Source organism: Triturus cristatus, chromosome 11 (assembly GCF_964204655.1).
Source record: "Triturus cristatus chromosome 11, aTriCri1.1, whole genome shotgun sequence".
Classification (NCBI taxonomy): domain Eukaryota; kingdom Metazoa; phylum Chordata; class Amphibia; order Caudata; family Salamandridae; genus Triturus; species Triturus cristatus.
The window spans coordinates 605,464,360-605,479,742 of NC_140594.1; the positions used below are offsets into that span (position 1 = coordinate 605,464,360).

At 44.2% G+C, this 15,383-nt stretch overlaps 1 protein-coding gene across 16 annotated transcripts in view; it reads right to left on the reverse strand.

Annotated features, from left to right (window-relative positions):
* Positions 1-15,383, reverse strand: part of TACC1 (transforming acidic coiled-coil containing protein 1) — a 622,392-nt gene that overhangs the window by 132,748 nt on the left and 474,261 nt on the right. For 11 of the 16 annotated variants that reach the window (XM_085633924.1, XM_085633923.1, XM_085633913.1 and 8 more), the window contains one exon: positions 8,851-9,058. In XM_085633924.1, the coding sequence (XP_085490050.1) occupies positions 8,851-9,058 (208 nt within the window). The remainder of the gene's footprint in view (positions 1-8,850; positions 9,059-15,383) is intronic. The other 5 variants (XM_085633919.1, XM_085633915.1, XM_085633925.1 and 2 more) reach the window with 1 other exon arrangement.

Genomic DNA, 15,383 nt, shown 5'->3' on the forward strand with positions numbered 1-15,383 from the left:
TTGTTGTCAGTAAATTGCTCGCGGGAGGGGGTAGGGATTTTCCCGGGGGGGGGTTGGTTTTTCTTAGGCATTGTATGTATCGCTTTTAGGGCACAGGGCTTAGGTAGCTATATGGGACATGGAACACATGGGGATTGGATATTCTATCGTACATGGGGTTTCAATTTCTAAGCTGGAATGTGAGTGGGCTGGGCACTTGCCCCAAGAGATACAGGGTCCTGTCTTCTCTCCGCAGACATCGGGTCTCGGTAGCATGCCTCCAAGAAACTCACCTCACGGAAGAAGGGGCTCAAAAATTGGCGAAGAAGTGGCGGGGACAGGTCTTCCACTCTTCATTCTCTGTCTATGCTAGGGGAGTCCTTGTGTGAGTGGTCCCTGGGGTCCCGTTCACCATCCAATACGTGGAAGCTGACATTAACGGGAGATACTTGCTTCTTAGAGATGTTGCTATAATGAACACTTATGCCCCAAATACAGATGACCCGGACATCTTTCAGGCACTGCAAGAGGTGCTGGTATTGGAGCTAGAGGTCCCGCTACTTTGGATGGGGGATTTTAATTGTGTCCTAGACCCCGTCCTTCACAGGTTCCCGCCCCGCACTGGCACGAAACCAAGGATGAAATTAACAAGAAGGAAGTTTCTCTACCTATATTTTTCAAGATGTACAATGTATCATCTTATTAGTATATCGACACTTAAACTAACCCATCAAGCAAAAAAATCTAAAACATTCAATACGTAGCCAAAAAAAGATTTGTTAATGTTTTATTTTTTACTTTAAACAATTTCAGAAAAATAAATTTGATGCATAGGCTTATTTCTGATTTGTAAGAGAGACATCAAGTAACAATATATATACATAGAAGGCCCCAGACATTTCCAAACACATACAGGCTCACAGACTCAAACCGGTTTCATACCACACCATAAATACATACGTCACACATCTACAAACGAAACGGTCTGAGAGACCCAAAAGTCACAGTAATCAATATATAGACAGAATCATATAAATATTCAATGCTGTGCTGGATAATACATGTTCAAATTTGAGGAGTTAGGACTTGGGTGGGCCTCATGGAAGCGCCGACGCGCGTTTTGGTGAACGCACCGAAAAACGGGTGCCACCTTCCTCAGGGCAAACAAGGACCAAAGAAAATAGTTTTGGTTTTGTGCTGGGACCTGTGAAGGCTATGAGAATAGCGTGCAAATCAGGATGAAGACACAGGCGGGATCGCTCTGGCCTCAAACAGAAGGTCGATGCGTTACTTAAATTAAATCTGTAAGTGATATAGAGGACACGGAGTCTGGGCTAGAACTTTCGACATTCAAGTTTCAGAGACGTGATCATTTAATTTCAATCCCGGAAAAGGCTGAATAAGCAGGGCTTTATATGTCAATCGAAAAATAATGCAACAACACCATCGGGAAGTCCGCGAAGGTATTCGCCGTGGCAGTAAAGGGCATAACTGATAGGGCGCGAACCATATGCGGCACCGCTAGTCGAAGGGGCTCCGAGGGAGGAAAGGAAAAGAGAGTCCCCAGGAGAAAAAGTAACTAACCGGTCCAACGAAACCAAGGATGACAATGAAACTCCGGGAGGTTATGGGAAATATAGGAGCCCAAGATGTATGGCGCCAGAGACACCCGACCCAGAAAGTGTACACTTGTTATTCATCCACTCATAATACATACAGTCGCTTGAAAAGGGTTTTACTTGCTAACCCTGATGTAGCTATGTCTGTTGAGGTGAACCATCACGTGCGATTCCTCTCTGATCATTCCCCGGTGGCATGTGTGGTCAACTGGGGGTGGAGGGGGGTCCGATACGTCGCCCACAGAACTGGAGATTGCCGGCGGAGATCCTGGAGGATCAGGTAGGGAGGCACCACCTAGAAACAGCCATGCCCGACTACTTTGACCTAAACTGGGCCGGGTCAGACCTATCGTGGGCCACGAAATGGGACGCCCTGAAGGGGGTAATGAGAGGGGCATGCATAAGCCTTACATGTGGGGTTCGGAAGCAGCTTCAACAAGAGTTGCAGGAGGAACGTCGCCTCTTGGAAGTTCAGATCTCGGAGACCTCTTATTCATCAGGGAGGGATGGGGAGCGTGGCCTCCGGGAACTCATCTGTGATATTTGGGACAGGCTAGACAAATATACTCTTACACAGTACAGACAACGCCTTCATAGGGAAGGGGATAAATTGGGCTGTCTTCTGGCCTGGATTCTCAGCCAGGAACACGCCCCTGCTGCGATTGTAGCTTTGCGGGAGCCCACGGGGAACCTAGTGCGCTCTGAGATGGGATATGCCGATTTGATGCCGATTTGTTGGTTTGATATTTGTATTGTAACGTGTAAACTGAAAAATAAAGTATGTAAAACAATAATAAAAAGAAGACTTGAGTTAAATCTCCAATGCCCTTGCCCCTGCGTAGTAGGATGCAATTCAAAGTCACATATTACTGGAGCATGATCCAAAATCAATATAGCCTCCATTTATGAACTTTATAAAGTTTTCCACAAACGATTAATTAGATGCAAACAAATAATAAATATGAGTATGTTATTTATCTCCGTTTTAGGTCTCGCCTGACCCAGCGCATGCGCTGGTCTGGCGAGACTTATTGAGAGGGCTCCAAAAAGTGCTACCAGGCCAGCCTAGAGCTACAGTGCATGTGCGCGGGCGCGCGCGCTGCTTTTACTGCGATTACTTTCACGGCCGCTTTGATGTTTGATCGCATCGCGATCACTTTCGCGGCCGCACGGCCGCTTGGCATAGCCAATAGGTCTCGCTTTTGCGGCCTTATAAGTGTTTAGTTATGCAACTGTTGCATGGCTAAACACTTATAAGGTCCCAAAGGCGAGACCTATTGGCTATGCCAATGCTTGTTTGTTTTAGCTCTTGAACCGTTTCTATATCAAATTGACATTAATGATCTTATTTCAAGATGTAAATTTCGGGAAAAGAAGGACATTTTGTAGCAGATTATATCTTAATATTGATCAAATCCTTTGTATTCCATGTCTCATATCGATGAAGAGATTGTAGCATATTCATGGGCTTCGGGATACAAATTTAATATAGTGAAATCTGAAGTTTTACAATTGAGCAATTATTGCCTTACTAGTCTAATTTATCGGTTTGGTTTAAGCAGGAAAATAATAAAAACCAAATATTTATGGGCTTGGTTATCAAATTATTTTTCAGATAGTATCAGCAAAACTGACATTTATATTATGATTAAATTGCAAAACACAACTGAAAAACTAAACTTCTTTATGTTTGTCATGGTGTGGAAGATTAACCTCTATTACGACGCAATTACCGATTATTAATTTTCCTTTAACCATGCACCACATTAACATTCCCACAACCTTTTTTTTTTTAATCTATCAAGAGATTTCTCTTAAATTTTTTGTGTAATAATAAAAAGGCCTAGAATTTCTACAGCCAGACTTAAAACACTGAATCCAATGTGGAAGTTCATGTTCCAGGCTTCTAAAATGACGCTATGTTTAAGCTTGGTCCTTGTTACACTATGAAGACAATGAAGAATGTCATGTTTGGGTGGAATTATTTTTTTTAAAAACAGTATGTCCCTTTTTTTTTTTTAATTAAGAAGTTCTTTACATGACTCAAAGACCTGGATGTATTTTGTCTCCTATGTACAATTTTGAATTTCATTTTATTTATAGAGGTTTTGATTAAAGAACAATTCTTAGATTGACTGATTTGGCACACTAATAAAATTAAGAATACAAATAAAGTGTTGTAATGGAACAAATGGAAGAGTTAAGTGTATTTTCTTGATTAATCAAGTTCTTGATAAAGATGTCTTCCTGCCGTGTCATCATTTACAAAGAAAGCATAATTTACCAATAACCTTTTTGAAACAATATGCTGAACTGATTTCTGTCATTGATTTACTTCTTGACAGATTGGAAAATGTTGAATACATTTCAGAAGAGAACATGCAGGTTCCTTGTCTTCATAGTATATTTGATCCTAGAGCATCAGTTAAGTATGAATAATTCTCACATGTAGCTACAGATAGAAAGGGGTTCCCTATAGAACTGTTGTGGTGTTGGGGCTACATTTTACTACATCTGTTACGGAATGGAATCATATTTAAGAATCTATTCTACAACAAGTTTAGCTGGTGCTAGTTCTTTTATATGATAAATTATTGTTAACTCCACAGAATTTGTTCATAATTAACCTATTGACCCCTGCTAAATATTGGTCCAGTTGACTTGCTGAAATATCATATCTTCAGGCAGTTTAATTGTTCTTGGGTACATATTTTCTGTTAGAAGATCGTTGAAAGGATTAATGAGATTTTAATATTAAGTTTCCTTTAACATTTTAAGCATCAAGCTTTTAGAAGTCAATCAATCAATCAATCCGTTTTTTCAGGGTGGGAAATTGCTGTAATTTATTAATAGCATAAGCATTGTATTACCGCTAATTGGAAACAAGCCTATAAACTGTCCTTTACTGCATAGTATAACTCTATACGTCATAAGTATAGATTGGATACTTATTTGACTGTATCAATTAAAATAGATGTACATGGCCCTCCTTGACAAACTCTCTAGTAACCGATTTTGAAGGGTTATTTCGTCATTATGGCATACTGATTTGAAATTTTATAAACTGTCATGAAATGTTTTACATTTGATATTTGGTACACTTGTCTTTAGTATATATAAGGTTTAATCTATTTCACTGATAAAAATACTTTTCTCCGTAGGATAATGTAGTTTTCTTATTGCTATCTTTACTTCCATTTCTGAACACAAAAAAAGGACTCAAAAAGCTACAAAATGTTATTTCCACGTAGATCTCTTTCGTATATGATTGGTCTAGTTTTCGAGATGAATTGTTTAGATATAATTGGATGTTTTTGTTTTATCTAAAATATTAAGACGACATAAATGCAATATATTGAATTATTGATTGTTGATATCCGCATATATTGCATATTTATTATATTAATAACACTTTTAAACTAAAAGACCTTCGCTAAAGGGTATTTCCCCCCAAAGCAGGTGTTACACCTAACTTGCACATTTCGCGAAGTGACACAAACAACTAGTGCTGCTTATCTGATCTCACAAAGTGATGACGTTGGTACAACTCACTAGTACATGCCACGTGGTGGCGCTATTTCCACACAATTGGGAAACAGAAGACGATAAACACAAGTACCACAGAAAAGAAACAAATGATCATGAAAAAGAACGAGATTACACTTTGGGTGGAAAATGATCTAAACAAAGACACACATGCATGCACTCTATCTGAAAGATTAACAGTTTGACACGTGAATATGGTGTAAAACAAAGTACATATACAAAACATACAAACTATTATCTTGAGATGTTTACAAAGCACTGTTTGAAATGAGTTCTTGCATTACTAATCCATGGCACACAAAACGAGCACAGCTAATATTTAAACTAGGGATAGCTGTGATTTTCCAGACACCCCACCACTCCCAGGATATTGTGGTATAAATTAAAGGCATGTTGTGGTGCCATAAGCGAAAATTGTGCGGCAAACTATTACGTTTGTTTTGTGACATTCTGCAACAAGTTATTTGATTGACATTCATTAGTTTCTGAATGCTGTTGTCCAAGTAAATTGATACAATTCACAAGCTGTGTCTCACTTTCTGATAGGCTTGTCCGAGAATCGTGTGTTGTGTCATAATAAACAATACACAAGTCATCTTCAGGTAGTACTTTAGTTTAAATTGTGTGCCAGACATAGTTCAGTAGCATACCAACTGCCCAAACTGTGGCCAGCATGCGTCCCATTGGCTAGTTATAAAATACAATTCAGCAGGGATTGGAGGTTTGTCAATAAATGCACGCTTGGGGCATGCCAGGAGCAGCCATTAATAGTCTACGTCAGTCACTAGGGTGGCTCAGATTGTGTTTATAGGGTTTGGTCTCCCCTGCATTGTCAGCGGGGACTGGCACTTTCCAAAAGGCAATTTTGCACATGTTGCTTTCTGAGGGAACTGCAAAGATTTGTGTTTATTTACAGATGTCGTGGAATGTAAACCAATCTGTGAGAGCTGTTTATCTGGTTCTTGAGAAAGTAATAATATGGTACAGAGAGTCACTAACCTGTAGAGCAAGTCAATTCAAACCATAGTAAGAGACACCTCTCATTTATACTGATAAACAGTAATATTTGCGGATCTGTATTCATCCCTAGTTTACTCTCTGCTTGCAGTGTAATGTGCTGCAGAGTTTCAGAGAAGCAGTTGAGCCGCCTGAAAAGATCCGAGGAAGTTGTGGTTCTCGACAGGGCTTTAAGCGGGATGTGTAAGTATGTGTGTGTGTGTGGGGGGGGTGGGGGGGGGGGAGAGGCGTGGCCTATATAATTAACGGCGTAGCTTAAACCTGTAAACTAAACTTCACCCAGTGTGGCAGTGGCACCATACCCAAACAACTGCAATTGGAACATGCCCATTGCTATGGAGAGAGGCCAAGGATTGGAAGAGCAAGTATTCTGAACACCTTTTTGATTCACTCACAGCATTTGTAGTGCTGGATTCCAACTCCAGACCCCTGCACTCATTGTTTTACAAATGAAGTGCGAAGCGTGTGGACTATAAATAGAGAAAAGACATGGATTACCATAACGTTTTTCACACTTTTGTTCAAAAATCGATTCGTGTTTTGACGGTTTTTGACTGTAAAATAAAGACATTAATATATTGCCCGAAAAGGACCCGCTTCAAAGTCCGTTTTTAATTACCACTGGATCCGAGACCCGGCCCACTTCAAGCCCTGGCTCGCGACTCACAACTGGCACGAGCAGCGCGTGAGTGTGGCCAGCGAGCAGAGCTCTGCATGGATGGATCTTATCACAGCTCGGGGGCTCACACATGGGATACACCCTGCTCGTGCCAGTGAAAAAGACTTTACGCAATTCGTAGCATAGAAGAATGGGGGAGGGGGGCGGGGGGGGGGGGGGTCAGGAGTCGTGTCATGTTTCTCTTGCAGCACAGTGATAGTACCTGCTGTGTTAATCTGTGCCCATTCCGGCCCGGGACTCCTCGGGGGCGGAGGGACAAACAGGATGATGCACAGCACGCACAATGCCTTCTGCTGCAAATGATGGAAATTGACTCCCCCCGCCCCACACAAAGGTGTTTTATATATTGAACTTATTTCCACATATGGGCCAATTGCGGCCTTGTTTAAAATCAACACAGCCGTCTTCTGCCGATTTCGCAAGATATCCTCGATTTGCAAACTCGCAAAAAGCGGGGGGTGGGGGAGGGTGTTGTTGAAGAAGTTACAGCAATAACAACCACAGAGAAAAGAGAAAAATGCCCGGCTGGCGCGCGCTTTCCATTCACACGGTGCAGTTTTGATCAGCTTTAAGCACACAGAACTAGGTTACTGAGTAAGGCAACCGCAGTCCTTAATTAAGCAATAAATAATTCAAAATTCACTGCAATCCAGCAGCAAATTGGAATGAAGACAACAATAGCATTGTCATCGTGCATTGATCTGCCCCCGCAAAGAGCAGAAACATGAAACGTGACTCACACTGTAATAAGCGGCTTGTGAAAGATGTGCCTTAACCCGGGGCAGGCACAATGGCTCCTCTGTGTATCGCACAGCAGAGCAGTGCGGTGCTGACAGGTGTTCTCACTACACTGACCTATATAACTTTCATATCTCACCCATCCCCCAGGAACAAGTCTACTTTAACCAACGCAGGGTGGATGCAAGTTCAAAGCGCCAGAACAGAGCTGAAAAAGTCGACAGGACAAACCAGAGTGACGTCAGCGTCGATCCATGCCAGACTTTCAGGACAACCCCTGGGAATGGCTGTAGGGCCGAAAGTACCTGGCACTGGGGCAATCTGCCACGCTGCTCCTTATTTTCTCCGTGAGACAAACCCATGATGTTTTCGTGCATTGAGACTTGTATCACAAGCCCCGACGGGTGCTCTACGTGATGTTGGATGCTGCTCACAAATTGAGAGCTAGACTCTGGTGGTCGGGCTACCCCTTAAGATGTACTCCTTTTAACATCGGTGACAACCAGTCCCGTGCCTAGTGTGCGACATAATATCTGGTTGAAGGCAGTTTACCTACGGCTGTGGGGTGAAAGTCTTTTTACCTGCATTGTACGGATGAAATATATATTTGTTGGGGTGGGTGGGGCCCAAAATGTTTTAAGCAAGAGGACATGCTGGGAAACGATTTAAAGAACATGAAGATTCCTATAACTGCACTGTCATTCGCCACAATTGTTCAGAAATCGTGTTTCCTTTCTCTCTATTTTCTTTTGGTAATCCCTGTGTTTTGCCGCACTTCTTTTTTTGAACTGTTCTCAATTTATTGCTTTGATTCATCTTGCCGTGAAGTTTTGGTCACCCTCCTGACGCTGAGTCCTATTTAAATGCCCTAATAAAAGTAATTTGTCACGACTGTGTTGGTGTTACTCATGGCAACATATCAAGAATGTAGATGCTGTGGGTAACAGGGTATTTCCCACTTTTTGTAACTTTTCGGTTGTATGCAAGTGCATTTATTCAAAAATGGATTCACATTCCTTTGTTCTAGCACCAAAAAAGGCCTTTCCTACATCCCCAGTAGGTATTTGTGACAACGGATGTTTGCTGGAGACATTTATGACTACATTTCCGTGCATCAAACGTGCAGTGAAAAGCAGTGTGTGATTTTGCTACCCATCACCAAGATTAAGATTTGTATCGCGTTAAATTAGTACTTTACGAATGTTACAATTGATAATACTGTAGGGTTAGTAGTATGTTAAGGTTTCTAGTAACAAGTGCGCACTTCCATACCTTCAATAGGGGGTGAAAACTCATGTTTTTTGTCAGACACAGGAACATTGGAACATTCAAAGAACTCCAGGTCGTCCTCAGGCTCACCTTTCACCTCGGACCCCTCAGATTTCTGAGTAACTGTTGTTGATGCCAATTTCTCTTCATCCGTGGCATGGCCATCTCGATTACCAATGTCTGGGCCACCAGAGACTGGCTCTTCTTCATCCTGGAGGACAAAAGAGACCTCATTAAAACTCGGATCCCAGCTTCTCACAATAGCCATGCCCGAAGAGCACCCCCCCCCCCCCCATAGACTCTTCTAAATGCCCTCTGCAACCCTGGGTGTGTAGTTTACTGTATGTTTTTGACACTCCCTACACCGTGGGTATTTTACTGAATGTTAATAACCCTCCCCAATACCGTGTGTACTTTGCTATCCGTAAATGACCCTCTCCACTACTGCGTGTACTTTACTGTCCGTAAACAACCCTCCCCAATACTATGTGTACTTAACTGTTCATGAGTGCCCCTCCACAACACTGTGTACTTTACTGTCCGTAAGTGTACTCCGCTCAACCCTGTGTAGATTTTCTGGTGGCTCAACAGTGCCTCGAGGAGTTAAGCAAACAATTCTCCTGGGTGGATTCTGTAAATGATGTACTGCTGGTTCAACACTGCGATCTGTTTGGGTTTCTGCCACCCTTCAGTGTTCTTTGTTCATGTATTACTGTGCTGATGGCGTAGCAGTGCCACATGGACTGACTACACCTAGGATTTACTGTTGTGTGCGTGGTGTCTCCTGTGATAAAGCTTGCATTGCTTCGGGAAGGTTTCTATATTTCAATTGCAGGTGTCTTAACAACAACTTGAGTAATATTGGGTGGGTACAGCAGAAAACAATTACTCAGGATAAAAAATATATATCAGTGTGAGTTCCCCCCCCCCCCCCTCAAACACCAATAGGTTGTTCCTCTGTTCTCAGTGGTAGACTAGCTAATCAAATCAGTAATTTTGTGATGTTTAATTGTGCTCCTTGGGGCTAGTCATCTATTGCACCCACATACATCCTATCTAATAGCCTTGTGCAGCCCAATGGGCTGATTCACTGCTGCTCCTGAGTAGAATCTATATAGTTACTCCTGGGTAGTTTAACTGTGCCAATGGGTTGCTCCTGGGAAGATTCCATCTAATCAATTTATTACTTCTTGGTGGTTTAACAGCGACCAACTCATTTTTCACTTATCACCTCGTGATACATTTCATTGATCCCCATGGTCGTTTAACCATGCCTCCAATGGTTGCTGACCTATTGTTTCAGAAATGACTAAATGAAATACTCCTTTGAGGTTTAACATGGCCCCCAATTGGTTGCTCATTTTTCTCTTAAGGGTGGATCGCACATAATCCATTTAATGCTCCTTGGTGGATTAATGTTGCCTCTCAGGTGTCCATCACATCTTGCTACACATCTGTAGGTCTGCCATATACCCTATCTAATATTCTGGTCGTTTAAACGTACCTCCTAAAGGTTGCCCATCTGCTGCTCCCAAACAGACCCTATTTGCAACTGCTTGGGGGCTTAACAGTGCCATCAATGAGCTCCTCTTCCATTGGTCCTGGTTAATCCTTGGTGGTTCAATCATACCACCAATGGACTGCTCTCCTATCTCTTCCAAGTCAAACAAGTTTAGTACCTTAGAGTTCTAACAGTGTCCCATGAGGTTGCCCATCTGTCACTTCTAGGTAAGACTCCATTTAATAGTCATAAATAACACATTAATGGCGGAATCCAATTATGATACTGCCCATCCGAAATACTGTAAGTACCCATATGTGCACCTGTCTCTATTCTCACTTTTCTGCAACTTCAGTGCGAATGAGAGGACCAGTCAATGGAATATGGACATACCATGAAGTCGGACCTCATACACTGCATTAAGAACATCCCACACAGAAAATTCCTTAACAGCCCTTCAACCAAGCAGCCTGAAAGGTGCCCAGGAACCGGATGAAAATGGAGTGCTTTATGACCGCAGAATGTGTATGAAGTGCTATACAAATAAATGTATGTAAAACAAGCATTTACAATGCAATGGTCTCGGCAATATTATAGGTAGAGCTATTGGTATTGTTCATTATTTTTTATCATTTTTGTATCCCTAAATAAATGGCATTATCATTTCCATTGGCATTAGCTTTTTTTGTGCATATGTGATACCTATTGCATTAGCAGAGAGAGAGTGAGGTAGTGAGAGAGCGAGAGAGTGAGGTATTGAAATAGAGAGTGAGGTAGTGAGAGAGAGTGAGGTAGATAGAGAGTGAGGTAGTGAGATAGAGAGAGTGAGGTAGTGAAAGAGTGAGGTAGTGAGGGAGAAGGATGTTGTGAGGTAGTGATATATAAGCATAGAGTGATGTTGTGATGTAGTGAGATAGAGAGAGGTAGTGAAAGAGAGAGTGAAAGTGAGTTAGTGAGATAGAAAGAGTGAGGTAGTGAGATAGAGAGTGATTGAGAGTGAGAGAGAGAGTGAAGTTGTGAGGTTGTGAGCTAGAGAGTGAGGTAGTGATGTTTTGAGAGAGAGAAGTTGTGAGATAGTGAGGTAGTGAGATAGAGTGGAGTAGTGAGGTAGAGAGAGTTATGTAGTGAGAGTGAGGTAGTGAAACAGTGATGTGAAATTGCTACAAATTAGTAACTTGTTACACCCGATCCTCTTAGTTCAATATTTCAGAGCAGAAGAAAAACAAAAGCAAGGTAACAGGCAACCCCGTTCAACAGTAGACAAAGAGCCAATTAGTCACCTGATGTCTTCTATTCTAACTGCGCTGCGGAGATTCGGGGTCTGCGCTATCTGTGCGCACCGGGGGTTCCCCGTACTCTCCACCACGATAGACTACGCACTCATTTCCCTGCTGGGTTTTCGGTGCTGCGCAGCCACTGTGGTCTTTGTACCACATGCGTTCATCAGTCTATGCGTATATCAGGGCTCCCCTGTGGTCAGAGCACGAGCGCGATCATCGGCTTTGTACTGTGTGCGCACAAGAGTCCCTCCCCGTGTATGTATCGGTGTGCTCTTACACACACACACACCTCTCTACCCTGTGCGCGTCACGTCCCTCTGGGGCTCTTTATTACACGCGCGCTCCGAGGTACCCCAGGGATTTGTGCGCCACAGAACCAGTCTTCCCGGGCCTCTGTGCGCATTAGCGCACCTCTGGGGACTGAGAAGACACACTGTTTCTCAGGGCGGTGCGTGCTCCAGAGCTCCTGTGTGTGTGTGCGTGCGCAGGGCTCATGGGGCTCTGTGTTCACCACATCTCTCCGCGCGCCCCTTGCTCTGTACTGTGTGCGCGCTCTGTTGGTCTCCCCGGGTCACTGTTAGCACCTGAGCTCTCTACCATCCCTCGCTCTGTACTGTTGGTGTGTTCCTTGGCTCCCTTGCGTAGTGCTCTGTGGCTCCCCGTATATGTACCCTGTTTGCGCGCTCGAAGTCTGTCCTGGCTCTGCGAGTACCACAGCTTTACCCTCGCCCCGGTTGTGTACTCTCTGAGCTCCGAGTCTCCAATGTGTAGTATGTGCGCGCCGATCAGGGCTTCCTACGCCTCTTTGTATATCAACGCTCCCGTGTGAGCGAGCTGAGGGTCTCTCTAGACCCTGTGTGTATTGAGTCCCTCCCTGACTGTACTGCCGAAGCGCCCATGAGTAGTGTGTGTGTACCAGAGCTCCCCTGAGTGTCAGCTGCAGGGCTCTATGTGCATTTTAGCAATAACTTCAGGCTCGACATGAGGCTGCATCCCATAACAAACACCTACCTGGTTACTCCTAAAGCAGGTCAAGCCACTTAAAGTTTTGTACGCTCAACATGAGAGGACTTAATAAACCGGTAAAACGCAGGTGCTACTGTCCTAGCTAGGGGGAGAGGACGCCATTAACATCGCTGCCTTTCTCCGAGGCGAAGAAGAAATGCCTCGGAGAAACACAGCGGCGGTTTCAGATTCGGGGGCGTGTTTCTTTTTCTCTCCTCTTGCCATTGGCAGGAGGAGAGAAAAACACGCCTAAAAAAGGGCGTTGCTAAAAAGTGGAAAGAACAGCACGAAACACGCCCCCGAATCTGAAAAAGACGGAGCCTATTTGGAGGGACGGCTCTCTCCTCCAATGGCTGGCCTCCGTTTAGGAAGCCAGCCAATGGAGGAGAGGCAAAAAGAGAGGCGGGCTAAGGAGCCACTCTCAGAAACATTAAATCTCCGACTTCCGGTTCTGCCTTCGGCAGACCGGACGGTCCTCGACCTAAAAACCACCCACAAGAACAAACATAAAGGTGGCAGAAAAAAAAACAAGAACACACAAGGGTCGCAGCGGGTTACACCAGATGACACAATGTCCACTCCCAGGCATTGCCTTCAAAACCAAGGTAATAGCCCCCCCTCTTCCCCCGACCGATGCGTTTCAAAGGTTGTCAGCTACCACTACAACTCCCAGAATGCAATAGTGTTTAACTATGCAACAGTTGCATAACTAAATACTTATAAGGTCCTAAAAGCGAGACCTATTGGCTATGCCAATGCTTGTTTCTATTTTGCAGGTTCAGAATACCAAATAAACACCGATCAGCAATGATTTCACCTTTGAAATCCACAGACAGGACACACTGAAAACAGGACAGCCTACATGTGTGATAACGACAAAAAGGAGGCTCGGTAAAATAAAGAATTTGCCTAAGATCACACAGTTCAGTGATGCACAGAAGCCGGAACTGATCGTAGATTCCCCAATCCACACTGTGCAATCCAGTCCCTGGATGGGTAGCTCTTGGCATCAAGGATTGGTGCGTTGTTCTGCTTCTGTGTGGACGATACTACAGTATGGGTCATAGGCAGAATCCACGATATATGTTGTCAGTTTCACAGAGCACGTGCCCAAGGGTTTAAGATCACTTCACAACAGACTACTTTGCACCTTTATTCCAGCAAAGGTCTCTGCTTCATTATCGTGTACGAAAGTACTTTCCAAGTACGAGTACAAAGTGTACGAAAGTATCCCTTTAGTGAGTACTCACTCCTCAGTACAGTGGTACGATGTGCCCTTTTAATGTCAAAGACCCCACGTGCTGTAGAAATGCACTTCTTGAACTTTAGCCACTCATATTTTACGTGATGCTTTCTGCATGGTTCGCATAACGCATTTTCAGAGCTCGGCTCGGGCACGGGCTCTACGATCCGAGCCAGACCCTTGGCTCGGCTCTCCTTGTTACTCTGTTGGCCCGGCCACCGCTAGAGGGGACCCCCGCCCCCACACCAAGGTAGTCTGCTGCACCCCTCAGGCTTAGGAGCGAAACAGTATTTTCTTTTGGTAATGACTGTGCTGGCCTCGTGTTTTATTGGTTGCGCGTCACAGCATCAGGGTGAAAGCATGGATGTACGTCACAGCATTAGGGTGAAAGCATGGATGTGCCGGACAGTAAAACTAAACATTGGCTCGATAAAGACTTGTTTGTTTAGGTTCCCTTGGCAGACACGGGCACTGCACTTCAACGGGAAGGCTGGCATGGACCCCTCGACACTGGCACTTCTGGAAGTCAGAGGCGGGCATCGGCTGCTGAAAGCCACCGGTGTAATTACTACAAGTGTCAGGCAGGAGGCCGAGTCAACGCGAAAACACTAGAATAAGTTAGGATTTGTTGAGCAACGTTTTCTAACCTGATGAAGTGCAGATGGGGAGTTGCGGTGAGTGCAGGGTTGTGGGTGCAGAGACCACGGCTGGAGAAAAGAAAGGAATGAATACTTCCACGTACCTTGTGACGTACTTGATAACACGATGCCAGGGGTTTACTTACTCAGTGGTGTGGGTTGTGGGGTGTAAGGTTGTGCTCCTGGGAGCCTACATTGTTTCAGCTCTTGCTAAACCTTCTGTTTCCCTATAGTTACTGCTTTAATTACGTAATTGCATTACTCCAAGTAAGGTTTTCAACCTAATTAATTAACCCCTCCCTCCAGCCTGTTGGGACCAGGCCAACTGTACTAGGTGGGGAGGTGGGGCTTGTGTAAACTAAAACAGGAGGTGTGATGGGGGGTGGAGGGAAGTGGGTGTGTCTGTGAGGCGAGGCGGCCTCATTAAGTAATTACTTGGGGGGTGGGGTAACGAGGAGGTAAGGTCCTACATCCTATTAAGGTCGCTAGGTTTACGGCGTGACATATAGCGGTAGTCAGATGCTTCGCGGCGCTTGCACAAAGCAGCGCAGAAAACAAGGAAAGCAGGAAAACTCGGCGCTTCTGGACACCATCTTTACCGGTCTTTGTGCATCGCCTCATAGGGCTCCAAAGCGCTATAATTTAAAGGGCTACACCGACCAGAGAGAGTACTGTGGAGACGGGCTCGACGAATAGGAGAAGGAAAGAGTCGGCTCCAGGCTGAGAGGAAAGAGTCTGGATAACATCCTCGGTGGTGAATATACACAAACGTACACACACAAACAACAGGGCCACACGGACAGTTCGAATACTGGTGGCACACAGGTACAAAATGAGGCATACAGAAAAGCATACACAAGAACACGTAC